A 26,090-nucleotide genomic window follows, 5' to 3' on the forward strand; every position below is an offset into this window, starting at 1 on the left:
CGCATCACCTCCGTTCTCCCCTTCCCGTTGTGTACTCGAGCTCTTTGTTTGTGCCTTGTGCATCTCTAATCGGCGGGTCTCGCTGCACAGCACTTGCGTTTCTCTACCCTCCTCGCTTCCTCACGCGTTATGTCTGCCACGAAGACCGCGATTGTAGGTGCGGTCCGCAGACAGATGGGCACCACTGGTGGTGGACTGTCCTCGCTGCATACGTGGGACCTGATGCTGCGAGCAGCCTGATTCGCCCTCGCGAGCGGCAAGCGCGGCTCACGGTATGTAGAATGCGCGCAAGGGTGGGATCGAAAGTGCCGGATATGCGCCCCGATGAATATGGCGAAGGCGGCCAGCGCGTATGCGAAGTCGCTAGTCATCTCGTCAGGAACGACCGTGCAGGAGGACTGCAGCAGTGGTGGTGCCACGATTCACGGCATGGCACGCCGGCTCGTGCGTGACAAGATCGGCCTTGGTATGGCTGATAGTTTCCAGTCCATGCCAACCATCCCATCCTTCTGGTTGGCTGGAAGCACCAAGGGCCGACTTTGTGGGGGCATGACGGTGCTGGATGGGCTGCAAGGAGCCTTGCTCGACCCCACCGTTGGCAAGAACGGTATGGCGACGGCGCTGCTTTTTTAGCGGTGTGGTGGAGGCGCACAAACCATCGCCTGAGCTGCAGGACGACGCTGTGTACCGCTTGCAGAGGAACGGCTGACAGCTGTGGGACAAAAGGTCTCCTCGACTGACTTGCGCCTGTCAAGGAGATTGCCAAGAACAGGACGGCGGTGGCGCTGCACGACGAAGGGGCTGCGGCAGCTGCAGTGCGACTACTTCTCCCGGCCGATGCCAACCTTCAAGCGCTGTAGCGCCGACACTGTCACCGTCGGGAACTTCGCCGCCGTAAACGTCGCCGGCAAGCGACTGTGTTGCTTGCCTCTGATAAGTCTGCAAAGGTGGTTGCCCTGCCAATCCTCGCGGAGCTGAAGGTGTGGGCCATCCTCGGTGTCCCGAAGAGGAATTCATGTGCGAGAGCACCTTCAAGACGCTGTCGAAGCTGTTTGGCAAGGCTGAAATGAGGCCTGGCAGCGTGGACTGCTTTTGATTGAAGGAGACGTTTGCCGCCGTGCTCGGCGCGGCAAGCAAGGAATCCCCGGCGGGCTGAACGCCGACCATGTGAGCTAGTTCGGCAGCCGGATCTTCATCGGCCACCTGGTGGGCGGCGGCAGTGGCAGTGGCTAGCTCATCGCCACGTGCGAGTGGAGCAACGCACCTTGATTGTGTCATCATGGGTGTCAGGGTTTGTTTGTTTGTTTTTGTATAGTTGAGCATGCTGAGCACATACTCACACGCTTAGGGAGGAAATGCGGAGGGCGAAGGAGGCCACAGCCGCTCAACCGCCGGGGAGAAGAAAAATGCCGCCACTAGCTTCCCCACCCCCATCACAGATGATGCGTGTCCGTGTGCGTGAGGTCGCGCGTATATCGGCACGTATCTGTGTGTCTGTCTGTGTGTGTGTGTGTGTGTGTCTACTTGTGTTTGATTTTGCTTTCGTTTCACTCATCTCATTAGAGCGCACGTGCGGTGAGGAAGAGATGCGGATCAGGGGCGGATGCGAAAGGTGGTTGCGTCCATGGTGAGTCGGTTCTTGGCCCTCTCCCTCTCCTGCGCTCTCCATGCGCTCACTGACCGTGTTGGTTGTTCTCCCCTTCGCTGTTACCGTTGCGGAGCAGTTCTTTTATCTATGTGGGCCTAAACTGCGTGTACGTCTGTGTCCGTTCCCGCGTGCGCACATGGGCGCTGTTGACGCTCTTTCTGCCTTCCTTCCTCCCCGCTGTCTGCGCATTCTTCACATTTTACACAGACAGCATGAAACGCGGCTACCTCGCTCAGTGACCAGCGCCGGCGGAGCACCTCCGCTGCCGTCTGACACACGGGGATAGGTGGTGCTGGATTCGAGCACGCAGTCCCTTTCGCGCTTAGCCTCCTCCACCACCACGCCGTTCAACGGCCCAACGCGTCGCGCGGGGGCGTAGCGTTCTCCGAGTGATTGAGCCGCCTCTGATGTCCGAAAGCGTGCCCGACGGCTCGCGCGCAGCAGTTCTTCGCCCGCGCGCTCCAGATGTCTTCGCATGCTAAGCTTGCTGATGTACTCACTCTCGCTCTTCTTGAATGGCGCTTACCTTTTCAACTCATCTCTCTCTCTCGCGCGCGCGCGTGCGCGCGTTTCTCCAGTAGAGCTGCTACGTTCCTCTGACCGCAGTAACCCTTTACGAATGCTTCGGCACGGTATCTTCTACAGCAGCGGTGCGCGATGGATGTCCGGGATCGCCTGTGCTGCATCCGTGCGTGTCAGTGTCGGGCCGTCCGTGAGTAGCTCGCTTGATCATTCTACACAGGCGGCCCTGCGCACTCCCGCGCGCCACAAGGCGTCGACAATCCGCATTGCAAATCGCAAGAAGGTTGAGATGTTCGTCGGGAAGCGCTACTACCTTCCAACACGACTACGCGTTGCAGCACCGGACATTGCGGCGGAGTGGGATCATGAAAAGAACCCCATGCACCTCTACCCAGACATCGTGAGCATCGGCTACATGCATCCCGTGTACTGGAAGTGCCGAGGGTGCGCCAGTTCGTACCAGATGAGTGTGGAAAAGCGCGTGGTGCGCGGTGGTGGATGCCCTGTCTGCGAAGATCGGGAGATGAGCAGGTCGATGGCGTTCAACACCGCAGCCATGGGCACCGGCAGTGCGCACGCTCGTGAAGCTGATGTTGAATGTGGCGGCGCTACGCCGCCGCTGCTGCCCGGCGAGGAGAATCGATCACTGCGGCCGAAGCGCACCACAATGCTTAACTTGCGGACCAAGTACTGAGCTGAAGCGTGGAAAGCAAGGGGGGGCTGACGACAGGTGTATGCTCTTCGCTCATTCGGGTGCGCCCTCGTCGTCGCCCTGTCTTTTTTGTTCGCCTCCCTTTCCCTCACACACACATGAACGGTGCACTTCCAAAGCCAAGCACTCGTTGACGTACACAGTAAAGCTCACCAGATGTCTTTAGCAAGGATGTGTTGCGTGTCTTTACCGGAGAACGAGATGAACAATGTACTGGACCGGCGTCTGCGCCTTCCGCCAAGCACGTTCCGTGCACAAGCATGAAGTGGCTATACTGGAACTCCTATCCCAGGCTTCTCTCACGGTTTTGCGCGCCGTCAATGCAGGCGGGGAGCGGCAGGGCTCGCATGCGCCCTTCTGTGCCCCTCTCCACCCCCGCTCAGCCGACATCTCTCTGCACTGCTACTCCTTCCCTTCGCTGTCGCCTTGCACCCTTGTCCTCTGTGTTACTTTCGTATTGTTGTCTCTGCCGCTGCTGTCACCAACGCACCTCATGCCGCCACTATACCCCACAGCCACGGTACCCCATCGAGCGTGTGATTCTCCTCAGCTCTTCCTCGGAGAGGGTAAAACGCCTCCTTTGTTTTGTTTCGTTGGTCCTCGCGAAGAGAGCCGAGGTGGGAGGTAGGCGAAAGCGCACGGGTCGGCGGCGCCGCCACTGTCACTGCTGCGCCTCCTCACAGGCGACTCTCGCCCGTCTTCTAATAGCTGAGTGTCTCCCTATCTCTGTCCTGTGGTCTCCGCTTGCTTTTCCATGTCCTTTGTGTCGTTTCGAGGCAGTGGCTCCGAACGGTCGCCCTTCGCTTTGCCTTCGTGCTTGTTGTGAGCGGTGTGCGGCGTGGCGGTGAGGAAGGGGGGCTACACGGGGCACCTGCCTAGCGCCGTTTCTTTGTGGCGACATAGTGCACGTTTTACTGATGTCTTAACTACAGTCTATTACCTAAGCTGCCACCCCCCACACACACCACCACACACACACACACACACACACACATACACATCGCCGCTATCCATCTCTCACGACCTTCATCATCGGCGTCGTCACTTCAACTGGTGCTGACCGTCGCTCTGTTCACGCGGCGCCTTGTCTGCACTTTTCCTTTTGCGTTCTCTCCCTTCTGCTGTTGGTTGTCTCTCTCTCTCTCTCTGTGGCCTTTACCATCTCTCTGCTGCCCCTGATACCAGAAAATGTTGCGCTACGAAGTCGTAAAGCAGCGGGGCACGCAAGCTGTCACCCTTCACACCTCTTCTGAATCCATTCCAACATCATTTGTGTGCGGCGAGGTGCGGCTCCTGCGAAAAAAGGCCTTCAAAGGCAGCTTCTTCACCCCTGTCGTCTCCACCAACTATGTCCTGCTTGTCTTTCCCAGCTCCTGCGCACCAGGCGGCGGACAGGCGACGGCAGTGTCATTCTCGCTCGGCGCGTCAAGTAGCGGTGGTGGCGGTGCCGATGCCAGTGTCTCCACCTTGACATTGGAGGCACAGTCGTGCATCAGTGCGTTTCTTGGCCAGATGGAACACATTCCGTTCTGTGTGGCGGACGCGGCAGCGTGCAGCTTCTCGGGGTGCGCCATCGTCGTTCTCGCTTGCCAAAGCATGCAGGATGTTCTGTCTGTGCTGCAAGTTTGCACCGAAGTCGCGGGTCAGGGCAACGACGTTCGGACGAGCTCCATGTACATCAAGGCATTCCCATGTCTCGAGGGCGCACCAACGACGGTTGACGCACAGGTTCTCGCCTCGTACTATTACATCCCGACGTGTCCTATGTGCGGCGACAGGCTCGAGTGCACCATCACCGGCTACGGCTCGCAGACGCCTATGTGCACGTGTGCGCAGAGCGGCAGCGCAAGCCAGTGCACCTGCTTCCTGTGCTCTTCATGCCACCTGTGCCGGCGCTTTGCCGACTCGCTGGAGTACGCCCAACAGCAGCCAACGGCGCCCGCTGCCATCAAGTGCGAGGCCTGCGCGAAGGCAGGGGACCCGTGGATATGCCTTATCTGCGGCTACGTCGGCTGCAGCCGCTACCAGGCCATGCATGCCAAGGATCACTGTGTAGCTCAGCAGCACTTCTTCTCTATGAATCTGCTGACGCAGCAGATTTGGGACTACGACGGTGACTGCTTTGTCCACCGCGTCGTCATCCTGCTGGACTCCAGCACGGGGACCTCCACGTGGATGCAGTTCCCTGGCCGAGACGAGCCGATGCTTGACGACGCCGTCGCCGGCGAGAACGCCGTGATGGCAGCCGCCGTCGGCGACACGCCAGAGGCGTGGAAGGCAGAAAAGAAGAGCATCTCGGCCAAGTACGACAAGAAACTCACCTCATCGCACGCGCAGTATGCGATGGTGATCAAGAGCGAGCTGGATGCGAAGCGAGCCCTTTACGAGTCTCAGCTAGCCCGAGAAGCAGGCAGCGGCGATGACGATGAAGAGGGACTGGAGGAGACCGAGCTCGACACAGGCACCGCCAGCACCCGTGCCGAGGAGCTGGAGCGGTGCGAGTACATGGACCTCGCAACCGCGTTTGAGCCGCTGGAGTCGGTAATGATGGACCTCGGTGAAAAGCGCCGCAAGACGACGGCTCTGCTCTACGCCGTGAAAAATCTGAAGCACGAGCTGGACACACGGGGCGAGGAGACGACGCGCCTCGAGAAGCAGCTGGAGAGCTGCACGACGGCACTGCGGAGTGTCATCCAGCAAAACGTAGCTACAGATCTGCGACTCAGCAGCAGTATAAGGGAGCTGAAGGAGACCCTGCAAGACATTGCGCTGAACGCCGAAACGCAGCGCCGCCTCGCCGCACAACTTGGAGAGCAGGGCGTGTCGCGGGTGGTGCTGGTCGGCGGCAGCGGCGGCAGCGGCGGCGCCGGAAAAGCGCGGAACGGCGCTGCGGCCGCCGGGCGACGATCGAACGAAAACGCGCCGCCAAGCGATGCCGCGAAATGAAGTGACAAGTGCACAAGCGCAAAGGAGGGTCAAACCTCGCCGATGCTCAGGAGGGGGTTTCTCCTCTGCGTACCGTTTCGTGTTTCCTTTTTTTGTTGCAGGGTCGGCCATGGTGGTGAGTGTGATCTCCCTTGCACCTGCGCCATCCCTCGAGCACCATCGTGAGGGCGCCTTTGTTTTCTTCCTTGGTGGGCAGGCTGACCTTTCGAGTAGCAAGCAACCCAGAGGACTTGCTTTGTTTGAAGATACATGCCCACGCCCTCGTGTACGGAGGGGCGTGCATGCTTGCTGGTGTGTTGGGCGAATCGGTGGCTGCATCTGAAAACGCGCCTCTTCCTGTTTCGCACTTGCCTTCCTTTCCTGCCACTGGCGTAGGTGTCTAGGTCCACTCTCCTCGTTCTCTGAGCTCTGCTTCTGGGATAGATGCTTGTCTGCGTCCTGACGCCTCTCCCGTGTTTCACTACGCAACTCTTCGTTTTTGATTGTTTCTTGGTGCCGACGCTACGTCTCCCTGCGCCATTGCACGGCACCTCGCGACTTTATAAAGAAGCATACACATATCTTTCGATCTCTCCCTCTCGTAAGGGAACCGGGCCCTTTTCCTGGTCGTCCAGGCGATGCGCGTCGTGCTTTCACACGTCATGTCTGACTCATGCTTTTTTTTTCGTCGTATCCTTCTATTGTGGTGGCAGCCCCGATGATAGCGGGTGAGTGTGTGAGTGTGTGTGTGTGGGGAGGTCGTTTGTCACACACCTCGGTGTGTGCGGTGTCAGGGATCAGTGCCCACTCTGTGGGGAAATCCTGGCAGCCCCTCCCCCCTCCCCGTCTCCGCTAATGCCGAACTACCTCCGGTAGTGACACGATCCAGTACCCGCAACGTAGGGAAGGCAGTGCGATGTATTTGCTATTCATGCCAGTGGGCAGATCCTGGATGGGCGTGGCGTCGGAGCAACGCGCGACCGCGAAAGGTTTGTGCCATCTATATAGTAGGCAGGGTGTCAGCGTGACTCAAACGTGGCCCGCCCGTCCCTCGCGCTGCCTGCGGGGTGTGGGTGGGTAGGGTTTGAGGTAAGGGTCGTGCTCCGATGACTGCATCGGTGCATTGCTGTAGCGCGCGTCTGTACGACTGCTTCGCACCACGCGATGTACCCCCGTGACAGGCAGGCCAGGAGTTGCTCCGGTGGCGTATGACCTCATGTTGTACGGCAGCGTGTTGGACACGTTGCAGAGGGAGCAAGACAACTCAACGGGAGTGTGCAACTGTGCCGCGAAGCCTAATCAGGCGCATGCTCTCACTGGCTCTGCACGTCAGATGTTTTACGTGCTGAGTGCGCGTCTCTGGTGTTTCCTTTGCATTCTTGTGATTACTGTTTCACTCCCAACGCATCACTCTTCCTTTCCCGCTTCTCCTCCCTTCCTTCGCACTCTGAACCGCCCGTTGCGGAGCGCGAAACACAGTCTGTCGTCATGACGGCTCACCATGCGCTGTTGCTCGGCAGCCTTGTCGATGATGTTGATCTCTCCGTGCGGCGCGGGGCCCAGGCAGACACGCTCACGGTGGACGGTGCAGCAGATCGCCTGCTCTCCGCTATTGCCAGCTACACGAAGTCTGCTGCAGCCACAGACGTCGATGTAGAGGACAATGGTGAGGCGGCGCAAGAAACGGCCGCCCTCTCTCTCATGGCGCACATGCAGCGACTCTCGCTGCTGTGCAATGCAGCACGAACCCCCGAGACGAGCTGCACGAGCGCAGGCGAAGACAACATCCACAAATGCGTGGATGACTGGGCGAAGTGGCTCCTGGGCCTCGAGTCGAAGCCGATCGTGCTCGCAAGCAAAGTAGCTCTCTGCCTGCCTCCCCTCCAGGCGTGTTGGCGAGGTGGCTCTGCTCTTGATGGTGCCGGCAGCGCACACATTGATCGAATCGAAGAGGCGATCGGTAGTTTCTTTGCCCACGCGGCGCGTAGGTGCGTGACGGAGTGGACAACGCATGGCGCACCTCTCCGCACGTTGCTGCCCCCGCTGGCGTTGCTGACCACCTACGCGCGATTCCGGTGGGCATGGAGTCGCTTCACAGAACTCAGGCACGTTGGCGGCGGCGAGCATCTTGGTGAGGCGGAGGGCGGTATAGCGGTTGTAGGGTCCTCAGACACGGTGCAAAGGCAAGAGAACAGAGATATCGATTTTCTCGGTATCGCGGGTGAAGTAGAGTCCTGCCACGCCGCCAAGCTCACGCGCGAGGTGCTTCTGCATTCCTTAAAAACCATCGATTGGCGAGTGGGTAGCGCCGTGCCGGCTGTGAAGGAGGTCGCGCCGCTTTTTTGGTGCGTGTTCTTGCGCTGCCGGAGCTATGCTCTGCACAGTTGCTCACAGTGTCGCTCCTCTTCCTCTGATTTTTTCGCCCACGAGGCGTCTGCGCGCCTGGTTGCACAGGTGCTACGATGCACGGTCGACGGCGTCCGCCTTTGCATTGAGAGGCAGGCAGCTGACATGCATGTAGCTCGTGCGAGGCAGCTGTGCACCTGCGACATACCGTGTCTTGTGCTGCTGACGCGGCTTTGGTTTTCGTGGATCGCGTTAGCCACTGATGCGGCGGCAGTGCTTTTACCACGCCTAGAGCGCTCGCTGCGGCAGCTAGTCTCCTCGGTCGTGAAGCTGCGCGGTGGAGCGGAGACGAAACCGCCTCCATCGAGTGTGGCGGCCGCACTGGCAGAAAACAGTGCCGAGGCGAGCTGGACAGAACAAGAGACGCTTTTTGTGGAAGTCGCGTGGAAGGTGGCTCCATTGTCTATGTCCGAGATCGCGTCCGCCACGGCAGCGGTGCCGTGGACCAGTGAGTTTGTCCGTGCCAGTGAAGTACAAGCGGTCCTTGAAAAGCGAACCCTTGTCGCGCCGGTCCCGTAAGCAGCATGCAGCGTGGTTTGTTGTGTCGGTGGCTGCATGAGCGATGTCGTCGTCGAACGCTACTTTTCCCCACCCCGGACGCCGCTGTGTGAGCTTCTCTGTGTTGGTCCCGCGTTCGTGGGCGCCACCATGGCGCCCTTTGCTGTTCCTGCGTTCTTTGGGATGCGGTAGGGGGGGGGAGAGTGAGGGAGACGCTGAGGCGGACAAGATCGACACTGAACAGTGACCAAAACAGTAGCACCCACACCCGCACACAGATGCAGACATGCTGATGAGAGTCACCCCATTGAACGGCGATCGCTCACTACTCATGCGCATGCACGCCGCCAGCGCCCCCTGAACGGAGGAATGCAGAGTATGCCTTCATCTTGGGAGACGACCGTGAGTTTGCGACCTCGTACACGTGTGAGCAGGCATCGCATCTCGTGATCTGCGCGAGTCACCCTCGTGCAAACGTACCGTCTTCTCGGCAACGAGCTCATCCTCTGTTGTTGTTGTTCCGGTGCTGTGCGGCACCTCTGCGTGCGGCACCCTGTCTTTGTGTGTGGAGGCGTATCCAGCCAACTGGTGCGAAGCTGACGATGAGGGTGCACGGTTGGCGACACGGTGCATGGCTGTGTAGTCGCTGGCTCGCCCTCCCACCCGCCTCCCCATCCTGTGCCTCTCTCCTCTCTCCCTCGTGGGGACTCGGCTCTTGCTGTAACGGGCTCAAGACACAGACACAGACACGCACACACACACACACACAGTCGAGATGAAGACATTCAGATACCTCACAATAACTGGCGACACGATCACTCTGCGCCGCGGAGCTCGGCACGTGATGCACCTCCTACTCACCCTCGAGCGCGCCCCGTACGACACGCGACTCAACCTAGAGTTCGTCTCCCTCGCACACATGCGTCAACTCAACTACAAGTACAAAGGCTTAGATCGGCCGACTGATGTCCTCACCTTCGCCCCGGCAGGGGAGGCGGACAGCTTTGTGAATGATCTTCTCTTCGGCGATTTTCTGGAGAGAGGCGACGGCGACAAGGGCACAGGAGCCACGCTGACCGCCTCACCTACGTGTGCTGCGGCGGTAGGGGCTGGGCCGAACGCCCTGACGCAGTCCATCATCCGCGGTGAGCTGGTCGACCTCGGCAACATTTTTGTGTCACTCGACTATATGCGCCTGCGATGCCGTCGCTACCCCTCCACTACTCTTCCCCTGGCGCCCTACCTCCATGCGGCACTTGTGCATGCCACCCTGCACGCGCTGGGCTACGACCACACGAGTCGCGCCCTCCTTCAACAAATGGCACGGAGGGAGCAGCAGCTCGGTCGGCAGCTGGCGATGATCGCGCGCCAGCATCCCAGGTGCCTTCCTCCGCTTAATATATGGGATTCAATGTGAATCCGAACTGTGAGAGAGAGACGGCGGAAGTGACGGCTGGTGAAACGTTCACAGAAGCATACCCATATCAAAGAGTGAGTGGGGCATGCTTTCAGCGGCCCCTCGCTGAGATGCGAGCTGCGTCGCTCTGTGCGCTAAAGCAGAGTTTCCCTTCTGCTCCGCTAGGGAAACGCACACGCATGTCCTGCGCTCATCGGCCGAAATTTTCCTTCGCGCTTCTCAGGGCGCTTACGTGTGTACTCATGATTAGCGAGAACGCAATCCTCTGTCGGTTGCAATCGCTGCCGTCCACCTCCCGCCTTCTCCTCCTCTTTTTTTCGCTCTCGCTCTCGACCACCTCATCGTGCGGCAGCTCCGCTGAGAGGTCCGCGGATGATCAGAGAGCTGGGTGGCGTCTCTTTTTGGTCCATCCTCCACTCGTCACCTGCTGCCCATTTTCACAAGCCTCGGTCGATCTATTCACGTCTTCCCTCATGGACGCCTTCCGCTCCGCGAAGCTAACGTGCCACACCACGTTGGCGCCCTCCATCGCGAGGGAGGAGAATGAACACGTGCTGCGCATCTTCAATGCCCCCGCGCAGTGCGCAGAGCGTGAAGCGGAGAGTCGCCTGCACAGGTTCCATGGGCGTGCCGGCTTCCTGAGGCGACAGCATGAATCCGCCATCGGCTTCCATCCGCTCCGCTTCCTGGAACGGATGTCCACGGAAGCTATGACAGATACGGACGCGGAGAAAATGGCCTACGCAATGCGCACCCACTCCACATCGTTTGAGCAGCTGCTGAGGTTTCTAATCGCAAAACTCCGAGAGACCGTGCCGGGCGTTTCTTGGAACCGCCCGCAAGCGCACCAGGAGTGGGATTCCGATTTGCGCTTCTACGGGCCGTGGTGGCTCGTCGTGCGCTCGAAGCGCCACCTTAGGCAGCCCCACGGTTCGACACGCTCCATCTTGACGCAAAGCACCAGCGCCTCCTCCACTGCAAAGGCAAGGCGCTCCGTCAGCGCCGCCCCCCGAAGCGACCTGCTCTTCCTGGTGCACGAGGGCAAGCCGGAGAATCAATACACGCCACTGCTGGTAGAGCAGAGCATTGCGGCAGAAAACCAGCTGATTGCCGACATTGCACTTCGATTAGGCGGACACACTTTTCAGCTCAACCTATTTCATCTTAGCGGTGTCTTTCTGGGCCCTGATCGAATGCACGTTCTCGTTTTCGACGGCTTCCGACGATTGTGCGCGGGGACGGCCACGGCGACCGCGACGGCTTCAGCGATGCAGCCAGACTTCATGGATGACGAGGACAGTCTTCTCTCCACCCTGTCCTTGTCCTCCTGCCACATAGCTTCTGCGGGACTCCTCATCCTCCTTACCGGCATTGTCTACCTCTCCAAGCATCACAACTGTCACGTGCACTCGCTGGACCTCTCGTACAACGAGCTGACAAGTAACTCGTTGTGGTGCCTTATACAGACACTGCCCTTCACGAAAATCAGGCGGTTCAGTCTCCGCGGCAACGTCCTTACCAGCAGGGACCCATCGACACTGTGCGAGCTGCTCTCAGATGGCTGCAGCCGAGAGATAGAGGAACTGGATCTCAGCTACACAGCCCTCTCTGCTGCGCAGACAAGCGCCCTGATCGACTACCTTCCACGCCTATTGAAGCTGCGCGTGCTGCTCCTGGAGGAGGTGCCCGTTCCGTCGGCGAAGTGGCCCGCCTTTGCGCTAGCGGTAGCAAAGACGCATCTGCTGCGTGTGCAACTCTTCGCCGGCCCCCCGTCGTCCGCGATGGCCGGGTACGCCAAGACCATCGAAGAGATGTGCCTGCGCAACCGCCAGCGGGCAATGGAATGTTGCGGCGGCGAAGCCTTGCGGAAGGGCATGAAAACGTACTTCGGCTTGAAGAACGCGAGCTTTTTCCAGGAGTTTTTCCAAGTTTCGCTGCTCCGAGGCGGTCTCGCGTTTGGGGAGACAACGGCAGCGCTGCCAGACGGGTACGGTGTCTTTAGCGACAATGACCCAAGTCTGCACGTCGGAGATGCTTTGGAGTGAAACACATCTGGGCAACCCTGCACCTTTAGGCGTTTTTTTTTTCGGTCTCTGTGTGTAGTGGTGGTGATGGAGCGAGGTGAGGGGCTATCCCGCACTGTTGCCCTTGCTTCTCTTGTCCATGCATCTGTCTCAGGTGCAGTTGTGCCTTTCTGTGCAACGCTCACCCTTGAAGCGGCTGCTACGCTTGCGTGTGTGAGCGTGGATGGACGGATAAGAGGGGTTGGCTTCTCGATGTATACTGTGGTCCCGGCCCCGCAACCCGGGGTCATCCTCTCCAGACTCTCTCTCTTCCACTCACTCTGACACACACACACACACACACACACACGCACACATATCCCTCTTCGGGTTTTTTTTCCTGCTGGTGGTTTTTATTAGGGGGTTGCGGCTCTCGTCCCTGCCCTCTCCGTTTGTACTATATTTACCACGTCGCTTTCAGTTCGTTTCTCGTTGGCTGTTTCTGGTTTGGTCGCCGCGTTTTTGTTTTTGCTCTTCACGTGTCGTCGTTGCGTCTCTCCGTTTATTTTTTTTTTGGGGGGGAGAGAGGGTGCGCTTTGCCAGGCTGTGTAATAGCTGTGTTCGCTGATGTATTATCCAGCGGTGCGCTTGTTGCCTTTGGAGTTACGGCTCCCTCCCTCCCTCCCTCCTACTCACTCACTCACTCTCTCGTCTGTGTGTTTGCCTGCGCCTGTGCGTGTGTGTAGATTTCTCGGTATTATCGATTATTTATTTTTTGTTGTTGTTCGTCTCTGGATCCTGGAACGTGTTCTTGGTTTGCCTCCTCCCTCCTCCTTTCGCGATTCTCTTTTCCGCGTTTCTGCCTCTCCCTGAAATTTACTCGAGAATGTTGGAAGGTACTTCTGCTGCAGGCAACAGACAACAAGACAGCTGTGCTCTAATCCCTCTTCTCATGGTCTCCTCGAAAGTGATCTTGTGTGGAGATGGACCACCAAAGAGCCCTTGAAAGCGATTCGATCTTGGTGAATGTCTCACCCGTGCTCCCTTCCATTGTGCGCACCTCTTTCATCGAGGTATTCCCCCGAGGCAGCGATCACAGTGGGGGGAAGGGGGGGGGGGCGGAGCCACATAGGTCGCTGGCCACCGCCTTCGACATCGACCGCCTTCAAGCCGAAAGATGCAGTGCAACAAAGCCCAAAGAAGAAAAGAACGTAGTTTCAGTCACCTCCCTGCATGCCTAGGCGGCAGCTCTCATGAACTGACATGAGCGCTACCGCCCGCTCCTGCGATGTTGAGCTGTCACTGCTTCTCACCTCCACGGCGCATCCCTCTCTTTCTCGCTACCGGCTACTCAATAAGTCGTTGTTCTGCTTTGCAATGCTGCGCTGTGCTGCTTTGCGATTGGCTGCCACCGGCTGCAGCGGAACTGGTGTCACCGCTGCATCCGGTGGGGCTAGAGGTTCTGGTCAACATATGAATTCGCAGCAGCGCGTGCTGGAGATCAACTCCCCCATGTCCCTCCTGCGCATGTGCTACCGCAGTATTGACATTACAGTTAAGTCTCGCCACGCCCGCACCTTTCTCAAGAAGCGGCTGATGGAGCAGTGGGCAGCGAAGTGCAAGGAGCCGAACCCCGAGAAGCAGCGCTTCTACATGGACTTGGCCGGCTCCTTTTTACAGGCACTGCACACGGAGCGAAACCCCAAGCCGGGCAAGGTCGTGAATTTTCAGCTGTCTCGGCAAGTCGCATACGAGCAGAAGCTGGCAGACCGCGAGAAGAGCGCCGGGGCGCGGCGGGTGCGGCGCATGTCGAAGGAAGTGAAGACACAGGATCATTAGTCTCCTGCCTTTTTGATGTATCCCCTTCCCCGCGTGCGTTTGCCCTCGCTGAAACTCCGCTCTCTGTTCGCCTTCCTCTGCATCTGTCATGTCTGCCAGACACGAGAGCGCACGTCGCGTTTCGTTCGCAGCGGTGCTCGCTCTCGCTCTCCCATCGGGCTCCGCTCACATGTGTTGCGGCTCGAACCAGGCCACTGCAACATGGGTGCGTTTGTGCAGTGTGCATGTGTGTGCCTCCGTGCGAGGTACAGTCTCAACCCCTCTGTGGACACGTGAAAGCGACTCTCTCCACACAGAGACACAACCGCAGAGGCATATCACCAGCAATCGAAAGCCTGGACGGTGTACGCATGCGCTTACCCATTGGATACCACGTCTTCGACGAGGCCGCAAGTTTCCCAACCGTTTTCATCCTTTCCTTTTCTCGCCCGTGCTGTACGCCCCTGGACGCACACATAAACGCACACACACACACGCGCTAATGTGGCGCAAACGGTGCGGTCTGTGTACCCTTGCCAGCTTGATATACGCATGTGCGTATGATCAAAGCACACATACATCAGTATCAGTAGCACCGCATTGGCATGGAGAAGCATCACGTGTGTGTTCCCTACCTCTCTGTCCCTACATTGTTTTGTGTTTGGCTCAGCCGCCGCCGCCCACCCCACCCCCTTCCTCGTCCTTATCGCACTGCAGCGTCTCAACGTACACCGCTGTCCACGGCCACCTCTTTCCTTTCGCAGTCCATCTCCGCTGCGTCGTCTGGCTGAGCCTCCTTCCGCCCACGCGCCGTTGTCCCGTCTCTTTTCGGGCTTTACGTCTACTCCTCCTCTCTCCCTCTCCCCGGCCCACCGCCTACAGCGCATTCCCAATAAACGAGAAGCAGAACCACCCAAACCCCACGGCGAGTCAGGACTGGTCTCTCTGCATTGTACATGACTCCCCATACCCTCGGTGTTACCCTCATGCTGCCCTTCTGCTCTGCCTTTACACAGCATTTGCCTTCTTGTGATACGCATTGCGCACCGGCTGCTTTTCGCTCTTCGTCGCTGCAGCCCCGCTATCTGGCTTTGCCCGCCTCCACAGCATTTTTGTATCAGCGCCTCCATTGACCCACGGCTTCCTCTTGTCTGGGGCCCTCTTCAGCCTCTTCTCCGATTCCATCTACTCGTGGTTTTGCTGCCGTCGCTGTCGCCCTGCAGAGGGTCGCCGCACGACAGCACCTGTGTGGTGCACTTCCGCCGACACGTGTTCACTGACGGCTCGTCCATTTCCACTCACTAGGCAGCACTCCATGACCCCCACTGTCTCGCCAGTCCAGGCGGCGGCGGCCATTGCGACTGTCGGCTTTCTCGCCTATGCCACCACGCGGATGCTGCAGGCATTGTACTCTGCACCGCCGAATATTCCAGAGCCGGCGATTCCGCCCAACTCCGAGGACGGTCTGGTCTGGAGCGTGATCAAGCGTGTCCTCTACCGCCACTTCTACGTCGTCCGCAAGGGCGACCCGTTGAAGACACTGCAGCGGTGGTGCGTGGAGTTCGATTACAAACCGTTCGTCATGAAGATCTTCTTTCGCCCACATGTGGTGCTCTCCAGCCCGGTCGACATTGAGCACGTGTTGTTGCGCGCCGACACGAAGTTCTACAAGGACACCGGCTACGACATCGTGCGCATCGTCGTCGGCCGCGTTGGCCTCCTCGCCGTCGGCAACAAGGCACAACACGCCGTACACCGCCGCATCCTGATGCCCATTTTCAGGTCGCAGAACATTCGCGGGGTTGCGAATGAGATCATTCGCATGCACGCCCTGCGCATGATGGGCGGGCTCTTCCATCTCATCCAGTGCGGCGGTGAGCAGGACGCCGTGGTGAACCTGAGCGACCACGTCTTCCGCATGGCGCTCTCCGCCATAGGCGAGGCGGCCTTCCGCGCCTCCCGCAGCGAGTCGCTGCGCGTGCGCGGACACTTCGATGTGATGATGAAGATGTCCCGCGTGAACTACTTCTGCCCGTATCTCAAGTCATCCGCCCAGCGGAATGCACGCAACACCCTGAAGGAGATGAGCGTGGAGTTGCTGGATAAGAACATGCAGATTAATCAGATTGGTACGCGGCGGTGTGTGATGGACGCGCTGATCGATGAACTGTACGTGCATTTCAGCATGGACGACGTGTTGGATCACGTCGTCACGTTTTTGTTTGCCGGCCACGACACGGTGAGTCACACGCTGGAGTTTCTGTTTGCGCTCCTGGGTACGAACACGGAGGTGCAGGAGCGTCTCTACGAGGCCCTTGAAGACTTGATGCCCTCCATCTGCACCTGCCCCACCGTGCAGGAGCTTATGGAGTGCGACTATCTTGTCGCCATCGTGAAGGAGGTTCTGCGAATGTACCCGGCGGCACCTATCATCTACCGCGACGCAGCCGAGGATGTGTACCTACCCGGATCTGCGGTTGTGATCCCGAAGGGCATGACGGTTGTCATCACGCTTTCCGCTCTGCAGCGCAACACACACGTATACGGCGATGACGTTGACGTGTTCCGCCCCGAGCGGTGGCTTGGCGAAGAAGGCGAGGCGCTGCGCAAACGCTGCGGCCGTTGCGGCTACATCCCCTTCAGCTGCGGCAAGCGCAGCTGCATTGGCCAGGAGCTCGGCTACCTGGAGTTGCTCGTCGTGACGGCGCTGATGGGTCGCCACTTGAAGATGGAGCTGGTCGGCAAGTTTCCAGAGGCGCGGTACAACATTACCATAGCCGTGAGCCACTCAGTCTCCATGCGCATCACCGCCCGCGATGGCATTCCCGTTAGCGAGGTTTACGAGCGCATCGCCAACGTACTTGACCTCAACGACGAGGACGCCGGGTCTGCCCGTAACGTGACCCGGGGAGTGTAAGGGGCGACGCGCTGCAAAGAAGCCGCAGTACGCGGATAAGCAACACGATGCAGCGTAGCGAAAACGTCGCGATTTGTGTGTGTGTGTGTGTGTGTGTGTGTGTGTGCGTGTGTGTCACTCCGCCCATCCTCCCTTTCATGAGTCGAACTGCTTCTCTGTCTCTCAAGGGCGCTCGTCTCCTGCACTTCGTTGTCTTAGGCCTGCGCACGATTCCCTCGCCTGCGAGTAGCCACGCCAGCTGCAGACGCTGCGCAGTGATGAAACAGGTTGGGCGGGAAAGCTGGCCAAAAAACAGGGGGTACAAACACGAGAGCGCTGTGTGCGGACGCAACTTCTCTTGCCCATCGGGCGTTCTTGTGCCCCCTCAATGGCCTTGTGCGAGATTGCCGTCGTGTCTGTGGGTGCTATAGGTGTTGGGACGCTTGGTGATGATAGTAGCCTTCAAACGCGTAACCTTCTTGCCGTCCTCGTATTTTTCGGTAAGAGGCGCGTGGGAAAAGGAAGGCACCTTCGACCTTGGCGAGGGGAGTGCAGCGGCGTTATTCTTTTCATTATTGTCGATACCGCCCCCTAGTCCACGCGCATGCCCATACATTTCCCAGCTCTACTGGTGCGCAAAGTGTGTATGGATTGCAAAGGACGAAGGGGGACTGTTGTGGCTCACCTCATCGTTACTCGCTGGCTCGCGAAGGCCTGTTGGCAATCAAGGTGAGATGACGCAGGCCCAGCACATGTGCAGAACATAAAAAACGAGAACAATGAGGAAAGCGGGTATGTACGCTTGATTTTTCTGCTTTTCTTTTTCGTTTGCTCTCCATTGTTTTTTTTTGTCGTTGTTATCGAAGGTCGGTGGCAGGAACCAACGAGAGAGGAATGACGGAAACACGATGTGATGGGAAGGAGCGAGTCAAAGTACTCTCCACTATTCCGGTGGCATGCTCCACCAGCCACTTGTCTTTTCGTTTCCTCGTTTTTTTGTTCTCATAATCATTTTCGGATTTCGGAGAGTCGAGTCATACGCGTGTTGCACCCCTCTCCCCCCCCCACCCCATTTGGCTGCTTGCCACGACAGAAATCCCTGGGTGTCGGAAAACGGGGGTGCTCAAGTCTGCCTATCCGTGAGTAGCGCTACCCGCTGGAGGTACCGAGAGCGCGAGTGGAGAGAGACCAGTCTGGTACACTCTTCCGCGGGAGTAGACAATTCGCCACCTCCTGCAAAGAGTCAGGAGCGTGCATGGAAACTCATCGTACGTATATCTTGTCATCACCCCCCCCCTTCTCTTCTTTTTATCGTTTTTCTTTTGCCTTGCTTCGCTTGCCTGCTGATGTTCATGCTACGTGTTTTCGGTTTCGTTCCTGCACCCGCAGCTCTTGTCGCTTTGGGCGTCTTTTCTGTTTGCAGATCGCCTGCTATGTCCATGTCTCTCTTGCAGCTCTGTTTCGATGCGTGGTTCCGCGGGTGCGTGGGTGTCACTCCGGTCGGTGACTTGCGAATGTGTGACTGCACGCATTCATGTGCGCTGTTTGGTGACGTGTGTGCTTCGTGCATGCGCATTTGTTGTTATTATTGCTGTTGTTTCTTGCGCTCTTCTCTATCCGAATCTCTCCCCATGCCTTCCCTCACCTTCTCCATGTGCCACATGTACCGCCTGACCAACCTCTTCCGTCGCCGCCTCACCTCTCTCGTTGTTGTGGAACTTCCTTTTTGTTTTGTGTTCGGTGGTGTCTTTCCCGGGTGATTGTGTAAAGATCTCTTCTTCTGTTCTTCTCGTAACTTTTTGCTGTTGCGCTCGCCTCCGTCGTCTGGCTTTAGTTGCTGTTTCGTGCACGCTTCGGTTTTGTGTGGGTTTCTTGGCGTCGAGTCAAGTTACATCACCGCTCTCCCCCGATCTCTGTATCCCCTTTTTTGTTTGGTCGGCGTCGTCTCCTGCGCATCATGGCGCCACTTGTACGTGCCAGACGAAGCGCATATATATTTTTTTTTCACCTCATTGTGCGTGCTTGTATGTGTGTATGTGTGTGTGTGCGTGCATTCGCACGTTATCCCGCCTCTTGTTTTCCCGACTTCGTTCGTTTTTTCTCCCTTCACGCCATTCTCTCTCTCTCTCTCCCCCCCCCTTTTTTGCTGCCGTCAGCGTTGACGTGCACATCGCCCCTTTTTTCTCTTTCTCTCGTTACACCCCGCCCTCTTCCCTCCCTCTCGTTTTTTTGTATGTGTGGGAAGTCGATCGTGTCGCTGCTTCTCATAACGTTTTGCCGTTCTTGTCTATATCGGTGTTTTTTTTTTGTTGCTGTTGGTTCTGTTAGCACTTTTTGCCTCCGTTTTGTTGTTGTTTAGATGCATGTGACTAGATACTCTTGTTATACCGTTTATGCGCGCCATCGTGTCAGTCTTTTCGTGCCTCTCTGTCTCCGTCTCTCTCTCTCTCTCACTCTCTGCCTACCTGCTTGTCTGCCTGTCTGCCGTGGATTCAGGATGCTTTGTTGTGGTGCCCCAATCCCGGTATTGGGAAGCGAAGCGCGGAGGCACGGCAAGCAGCGCTCCTCTCTCATTAACATAACGTGAGAGAGGGATTGCGAGCAGCATCGTGTAGTGATAAAGCGAAGATTGTGCCCCTCTTGCGTACGTGCACTTATTTGCTGTGGCTCGCCTCTGTTGAGGAAAGGGGGCCAAGGCATGTTTGGCGTGTGTGCCTACTCTTCTACACGTCTGCGGAATAGGAGACAGGGCACCGCATGATCGATGTTTGCCTGTAAATCCGCGTTAGCTTCTTTCAGCTTCGATTAATGGCCACCGTTGTCTTCAGTTTTGATCTGTCCCTTCCTGCCACTGTCTTCGTCGCGGGTATGCGACCCGACTCGCATGTGGGCAGTGGGACGCATTGCTTCGAGGGCCGGGTAGGATGGCAGGCAGACGACATGGCTATCAAAGGAAGTCGAGGCGAGGAAAAGGGGGCGAAGAGAAGCGAAGCATGGCGGCACCATCGAAGCAGCTTCAAGAAGAGTAAGACCGTGATGAAGAGCAGCGGAACCGGTGCGTCGTGAGACGGTGGATGTTAGGATGGCAGCAGACCAGTGCCGGTGGGTTTCGTTTGCGCGTGCACTTCCAATGATTCATCTTTTTTCCAGCATGCAATGGCCTCTTGCTGCTCTCATCCGCCTGGTGTGTCTCGGATACAAAAACACGAAGCGCCCACGGCTGACGCGCCAGTTTCGCGACTGCCACGCCTTCCCTCTCACTTCCCGCACGTGTTTTATCGGCCGCTGCGCAATGTCGATGTTGTGCGTATGTGTCATTGATCATACGGAATCTGACAATGCACCTTGTATGGCTCACGCCCCCACCCCGGCTGGGTCATTCGCGGCATTCACGGCCAGTGTTCGATGGTGCGCCTCCATTGCAGAAGAGGATGAGGAGGCTCTTGTATGTGTCGCCCTGTGTAGAAAAAGCGCGCAAAGAAACTGCAAAGAATCTGACATGCGCGGACAGCGATGTGGGTGTTGGTGCAGGGCACGATGACTCCATGTGAAAAGGGCAGCTCTGCAGCGGTGGACTGCATCCCTTGCAGCACAGTCATCCGCACGTATTGTGTCTCGATGGTTGACGAACCATGGGCGGCGACGCTTCGTCATACTTTTCGACGACACAAAATGTCGTCGTTCCTCTTTTTTTTTTCGCCCTCTGCAAACCTAAGGCACAGAGAGAGAACCACTGCAGGGAGAGCAGTACTTCCGCTGCAACAGGTGTAACGGAACCCTGGAACGCCGTGCGGGGGGCCCCCATGGGGTGTAAGCGGGCGTGTGTGTCTGGCCGCGCTTGGTGTATTGACCTGACGCATGAGTCTCCGGGACGAGCTTCTCGCCGCAGAAACCAAGAGGTCGCGATGGCCACCGTCGGGGCGGTGGGGGATCTTTGGCGAGCCGCGTCGCTTTTATTACTTATTTGCGTCTCACGTCCAGCGTTCACCACCTTTCCTTCAACGACTACCCTCGCCTTACACACACACACACACACACACACGCCTGCCTGAATTCATCTCTGCTACGCCTTTTCCGCAAACAAGCACACGCCCACGATCGCATTCGCACACAGCTCAACCAGAGAGTGCAGAAAGAGGTGCCACTGCGAAACGACGTGCGGTGCAGCATAGTGACGAATGGCAAAGACATTTCCCCGTCAGTCTCTTCTGGTGGAAGAAGATCCGCTGCCGCACCGCACCGCGTCGAACGGGATTGCTTTGCTCCCGCCCTCCGCCTCTCACGGCGCCTTCGTCGCTGTCGTGGCGCATGGAGCGGCTTCCACGGCACCCGTGGGCGGTGCTTGCGACCTGTTGAGGCCGCAGACATCTGCAAAGGCACCTGTCTTGAGGGTTGACGTGTACACCCTGGGCACCTCGTCCCTGTGGTCGGCAGGCGCAGCATCTAAGGGTCATATGCAAGCCCCTGATATGATGCTGGTGCACACCGTTCCTATATTTGACAATGACCTTCGCTGTACACATTCGCGGGACCCAACACGGTCGCAGATGGTGGGCAAGCGCACTGCTGATTCGCAGTGCACGTCTCCTGCAACAGACGCCGCGGAGACGGGTGTTTTGATGGAGGCAGCGTGGACAGGCAAACACTCCCTCTTGCCACCATCGACGGGCACGGTGCAGTCAACAACCTCCTCATTGGTGGAGGTGGAGCAGGTTGCGTGGGTGGGTCTCAGATTCTTGGCTGTGAAGACGCGGCAGCGGCAACTGCTGCTTGTTCGGTCTGGCCTCACCGAAAGCTCCAGCTCGCCGAGCTCGGAAGGTGACGACGACGCACAGTGTGCCGCACTTGAGGGACCTGACGGCCGCCATCGCGACTCGAGCGCCGTGTGCGCGTCGTTTGCGCGCGTCACAGACTTCTGCACCGCAAGCACTGCTGGCAGGCGGACAAGCGCTCGTACGGAATGCTCACCGGTGTCGGTGATGATCGTAGCGGGACTAAAAAGGGTTACCGGTGTGGTGTGCTGCGGCGGGGCGGGGCAGGCGGCGGATCCAGCGCGAAAGGCGGCGTCACCGCAGCCATCGCAGGTGAATCGGCAGCCTCTACTGAAGGAGCACACGTGGAACATTGGGCCCTTCAATCGCGTGGCGGCGACGGCTCGCGATGACGTCCAAGTGTACATCTGTGCAACATCGCTGCGCGGCAGCGTGGAGGTGTATGCTTGGACGGTGCACAGTACCGGGGAGGACGCGGTGCCGGTGTGCGTGCACCAGGTTCTAATGTCACCTGGACATTTTTTCTACGGAATCGCTGTTGCCGCTGCCGTGGCGCCGGCGCGCGAGACAGCAAAACAGGCGGTGCAGGACGTGAGCTTCTGGGTCATGGGCGGTGAGTTTGCGGTAGCGCAGGATGGTCGGACAGCGCTGAGCTGCGATGCAGAGGGAACGAACTCGGCCCTGCCAGCGCTGCGGGGCCTTGACGGACGTGTGATTCGGGTAAACTCAAAGTCACCGGAGCGTGCTGGGAAAAATCCGAGCAGCGGCGCATCTCATGCAAGTTTGGCGGCAGGGAACGCCGCCCCTCGCACCTTGAATTCCCTGTGGGTGGCGCCGTCGAATGGTTCAGCACAAGCATCAGACGGGATTGCCCAGCACACCGCCGTTTCAGGTGGCGCAGACCCGGCCGTTTGGGGGGCTGCGCTTTCCGAACTCGAGGCCGTGTCGAGCCTCCGAATAGAGGCTCCCTGCTTCCTGCCGCGGGAACGGAGAGGTGCGCTAAAGGACGACGGAGCCTACGTGCACACCAGGTCGGGCTGTGCGCTGACAAGGAGGTACGCTCTTCTCGTACACGCCTCTGCGAAACACGCAAGCAGCACCAACGAAGGTGCGCTCTCCATGCCCGCTTCGTCCCCTCGATGTGTCGATGACGCGCAAACGGTAGCGTGGAGCAGTGCTGTCATGTCACTGGACAGCGCCGACGGCGCTGCGGCGTTGGACTGGCTAGCTGGGGCGCCGACAGAGGCTGGTACACCACCGCCGTTTGGCCTTGCCTCTGTCGCACCCACCCTGGCGACAGATGGCGAGCGTCGGGGGAGCAGCACCACCGTCGTACAGCATATGCACGGCCTCATCCTTTTTACGCCCCGCCGTATCCTGCAATTCGGCGTGAGCCACCGGCGCGAGCCGACTGGTGACAGCATCACGTGGCTCGGATTCGAAGTGAACGGCACCTACGAGGTTCACCGACCGCAGCGCATTGTCGGCCTAGCCCCTCTTCTCTCGCCCAAGGCCCCAGCGCCGCTTCTTTTCTTCTACGGCTCGGCTAGCAGCATTAGGACAAACGGCGGTGGCAGCGGTGAGGATACGCGGTCCTTGTACGGACAACAGAGACGGAAGTCGACGTGGGCTGACGTCGTGGATATTCAAGCGTCTCTGCTTCATCGGCTCACGACGTGGAGCTCGCCGGCGACGGCGAAGGCGACGCTGCTGAGCAGCAGTGACGTGCAAACGCACCTCTGTGAATCGGAACTCTTCGAAAAGGTGCAGGCGATCGTCCAGGCAGAGGGCGCACGCATCCAGCGTCATTTAGATGACCGCATGGACCGATTGGAAGCCATACTGCAACGACTCTTTCGGCTTTGGGAATAAGAACAAAAAGAAGAGATGGCCGGGAGGGGCGCATCGCTGTTGCACACACACACACACACACATACACTCACCTAACTGTATCCCTCTTCTGCCCATTCGTGGAAAGAGAGAGCATCACAACAAAACAGCGAAACAACAGCGAAAGGAAACGGAGTGGGGCCAAATGCCAAGCCGGAGCACTATCGCTTCCACCTCAAGGGCCATGAGTGCCGAGTGCGTCGATGTCCGAAAGGCATTGCCCGTCGCGTCATGGTCCGTCTTTTGTTGTCGTCTCCCCCTCCCCCGCACCCCTGTGTTGTCTCCAGACGCAGAAAGAAGGCCGACCCCCCGTGGCTCACTCGCGCGTCATTGTCTCTCCAGGGCTTTCCTCCACCTCCCGTCTTCTTTTTTTTTCTCTCCTCTTCCCTCTGCTCTTGATGCACCTTCGCCCTCGGTGGGCGCTGCGCATCCGTCCTTGTTGCTGTGGTGGCTACGTGGTCGTGTGCGTATGCGTGCCCCGCATACTCGAGACGTCATGGAGGCGAAGAAGGTCGAGGAAACGCGTGCTCTGGTGTGTCATGCACGTGATCTACTGCGGTATCAGCTCGTTGCTGCACCTCACCGCCCACTGTGTATTGATGAGGAGAGCGAGCTGCGCCTTGCACTGCAGCAGCTCCTGCCCTGCCTCTCCATTATTCGGTCTTACGAGCAGGAGTATACCTACCTCTCCACGTACGAGCTTACAATCAGCGCTGTCGGGCAAGTTCTCGGGAGCCTTGCAGCGGCGGCGACGACGGTGAACGCAGAGGATAGGCAGCTCGTGAAAGCAAGGCATGACGCGGAGCACCACAGGAAGGAGGATACCCCCGAAGCGTCGGCAACACTGTCAACGCCGACGGCGCCATTGGGGGCGGCAGCGGCCTTTGTCCCCGCATCCTGCGCAAGACAGGCCGCAGCGACTGCTTCCTCAGTGACGTGGAAGAACACGTACGGATGCGATGACGCCATTCTCGCCTTGCGTCAAGCCACGACGCTGCCGCTGCAGCACCCGTCTTTGTTTACTGGCCCGCGCCAACCATGGCGCCGCCTGTTGCTCTATGGGCCGCCTGGCACCGGCAAAACTCGTCTGGCCGCTGCGACAGCAGCCGAGTACGGTGCCATGTTTCTCAGCGTTTCTGCCGCGGACTTGCTGAGCAAGTGGGTCGGAGAGAGCGAGAAGCAAGTACGCCAGGCATTCATGCAAGCCGCCGCTTCCGCCCCGCGGTGCGTCCTCTTCTTTGACGAAGTCGATGCCCTGTGCAGCGCGCGCGGCGGTCACGGGGAGAGCGAACTGGCGCGCCGGCTCAAGACGGAGCTCCTGCTCCACCTGCAGATGGACCTGCCAGCGGTGACGGTACTGGCAGCCACGAACTTGCCATGGGAGCTGGATGCGGCATTTCTTCGCCGATTTGATCGCTTTATTCACGTCAGCCTCCCCTCCGATGCGGTGAAGCGCCGGCTCTTGGGGTCCGAATTGCGCGGCGTGGCTCACACCATCAGCGACGACGCGCTGGACCGCATTGTAGCACAGACGGATCGCTTCTCGGTGGTCGATGTGCGGCGGTTGCTGTTGCACGCAGTAATGGCGCCGGTGACGGAGTGGCTGCGGCTGACTCGAGCCACGGTCGACGACCGCAGCAGCAACAGCAGAGACAGCGCTGAGGCGGGAAGTGATGGAATCGATGTGCTCTGCACCGCCGCCGCCGCCACTGCACCGGCGCCCCTCCTCCATCGTACCTCACCCTCACGCACGCACACAGAGTTGAAACACCGATCAGTGTACTGTCTTGCAGACACGGAAGTCCTCGGTGCCGGCGTGCGAAGCGTGACCTCAGGAACAGAGAGCATACCGTCTCCTTGCAGCTCACCGCGGCCATCTTCTCCGGTGAGTCCCGAGCGCTGCCCATCAAAGCATTCTTCCTCACTTCCGCACTGTCGGCTCCCGGGCCGCCACGCCAGCGACGTGCCTTTTGTGGAGTATCGCCACTTTGAAAGTGCGCTGCAAGCAATCACGGCCACCACTTCCGCCGAGGAAATCGCGCGCTACGCCACATGGCGCTGTCGCGGTGCCGGCGTGTAGCTGGTGGGCGGTGGCGGTCGCGACGACCCCGCAGCGCGACCTTCATCGTTGCACGGCGCGCAGTGTTTTGTTTGGCTGCTGCGTCCGGCCCTCACCCGTCCTTTCTCCAGGCAATCTGCTGCTCATCCCATCTGCTGTTGACTGCTTCTCTTGTTCTGCTTGTTTGTTTGTTGTTCCTTTGTGCGCCACTTGGCGCAGGAACTTCAGAGGTGCGTGTGTGTGGTTGTGTTTGGGCTCATGCGCGACGCCTTAACGAGCCGCGCACCCGTGTCAACTCAGCATGTACGCATGAAAAAAAAAACGCGCAAGACGTAAAGGTTTACCTCGAAGGGGACTGGGCAATGGTCATCGCATGGGTTGGCGGTCTGCCTGAGATTGTACGCAGCAAAACTGTCCCAGCAAAGGTGCGCTTGCGGCGCCACTCGGCCGTGTACCAGTGGAGACAGTGAGTAGGACCTGCATGCAGCGGTGTGTCTGCATCGCTCTCTACGGGTCAGTGACCA

General features: G+C 58.7%; 9 protein-coding genes and 1 non-coding gene across 10 annotated transcripts; all 10 read left to right on the forward strand.

Moving 5' to 3' along the window:
• The first annotated feature begins 409 nt into the window (after window positions 1-409).
• LMJF_34_ncRNA1:ncRNA lies at window positions 410-1,276 on the forward strand. Its single transcript, XR_002461075.1, has one exon. It is a non-coding gene (non-coding RNA).
• Window positions 1,277-2,309: 1,033 nt separating this feature from the next.
• On the forward strand, window positions 2,310-2,864 carry LMJF_34_3270 (conserved hypothetical protein; the record flags this gene model as incomplete). Its single annotated transcript, XM_001686379.1, has 1 exon — window positions 2,310-2,864. One exon carries the CDS (start codon window positions 2,310-2,312, stop codon window positions 2,862-2,864), a length of 555 nt encoding a protein of 184 aa, XP_001686431.1.
• Window positions 2,865-4,394: 1,530 nt separating this feature from the next.
• Window positions 4,395-5,828, forward strand: LMJF_34_3280 (conserved hypothetical protein; the record flags this gene model as incomplete). The annotated part of the gene is made up of 1 exon (XM_001686380.1): window positions 4,395-5,828. One exon carries the CDS (start codon window positions 4,395-4,397, stop codon window positions 5,826-5,828), a length of 1,434 nt encoding a protein of 477 aa, XP_001686432.1.
• A 1,467-nt stretch (window positions 5,829-7,295) lies between these two features.
• Window positions 7,296-8,732, forward strand: LMJF_34_3290 (conserved hypothetical protein; the record flags this gene model as incomplete). The annotated part of the gene is made up of 1 exon (XM_001686381.1): window positions 7,296-8,732. The coding sequence occupies one exon, from the start codon at window positions 7,296-7,298 to the stop codon at window positions 8,730-8,732; it is 1,437 nt and encodes a 478-aa protein (XP_001686433.1).
• A 754-nt stretch (window positions 8,733-9,486) lies between these two features.
• LMJF_34_3300 (conserved hypothetical protein) lies at window positions 9,487-10,128 on the forward strand (the record flags this gene model as incomplete). Its single annotated transcript, XM_001686382.1, has 1 exon — window positions 9,487-10,128. The coding sequence occupies one exon, from the start codon at window positions 9,487-9,489 to the stop codon at window positions 10,126-10,128; it is 642 nt and encodes a 213-aa protein (XP_001686434.1).
• Window positions 10,129-10,601: 473 nt separating this feature from the next.
• On the forward strand, window positions 10,602-12,173 carry LMJF_34_3310 (conserved hypothetical protein; the record flags this gene model as incomplete). Its single annotated transcript, XM_001686383.1, has 1 exon — window positions 10,602-12,173. One exon carries the CDS (start codon window positions 10,602-10,604, stop codon window positions 12,171-12,173), a length of 1,572 nt encoding a protein of 523 aa, XP_001686435.1.
• A 1,335-nt stretch (window positions 12,174-13,508) lies between these two features.
• Window positions 13,509-13,970, forward strand: LMJF_34_3320 (conserved hypothetical protein; the record flags this gene model as incomplete). The annotated part of the gene is made up of 1 exon (XM_001686384.1): window positions 13,509-13,970. The coding sequence occupies one exon, from the start codon at window positions 13,509-13,511 to the stop codon at window positions 13,968-13,970; it is 462 nt and encodes a 153-aa protein (XP_001686436.1).
• A 1,294-nt stretch (window positions 13,971-15,264) lies between these two features.
• LMJF_34_3330 (cytochrome p450-like protein) lies at window positions 15,265-16,866 on the forward strand (the record flags this gene model as incomplete). Its single annotated transcript, XM_001686385.1, has 1 exon — window positions 15,265-16,866. The coding sequence occupies one exon, from the start codon at window positions 15,265-15,267 to the stop codon at window positions 16,864-16,866; it is 1,602 nt and encodes a 533-aa protein (XP_001686437.1).
• A 4,433-nt stretch (window positions 16,867-21,299) lies between these two features.
• LMJF_34_3340 (conserved hypothetical protein) lies at window positions 21,300-23,489 on the forward strand (the record flags this gene model as incomplete). The annotated part of the gene is made up of 1 exon (XM_001686386.1): window positions 21,300-23,489. One exon carries the CDS (start codon window positions 21,300-21,302, stop codon window positions 23,487-23,489), a length of 2,190 nt encoding a protein of 729 aa, XP_001686438.1.
• A 487-nt stretch (window positions 23,490-23,976) lies between these two features.
• LMJF_34_3350 (ATPase-like protein) lies at window positions 23,977-25,587 on the forward strand (the record flags this gene model as incomplete). The annotated part of the gene is made up of 1 exon (XM_001686387.1): window positions 23,977-25,587. The coding sequence occupies one exon, from the start codon at window positions 23,977-23,979 to the stop codon at window positions 25,585-25,587; it is 1,611 nt and encodes a 536-aa protein (XP_001686439.1).
• Window positions 25,588-26,090: the final 503 nt, after the last annotated feature.

Source organism: Leishmania major, chromosome 34, assembly GCF_000002725.2.
Source record: "Leishmania major strain Friedlin complete genome, chromosome 34".
Taxonomy (NCBI): domain Eukaryota; phylum Euglenozoa; class Kinetoplastea; order Trypanosomatida; family Trypanosomatidae; genus Leishmania; species Leishmania major.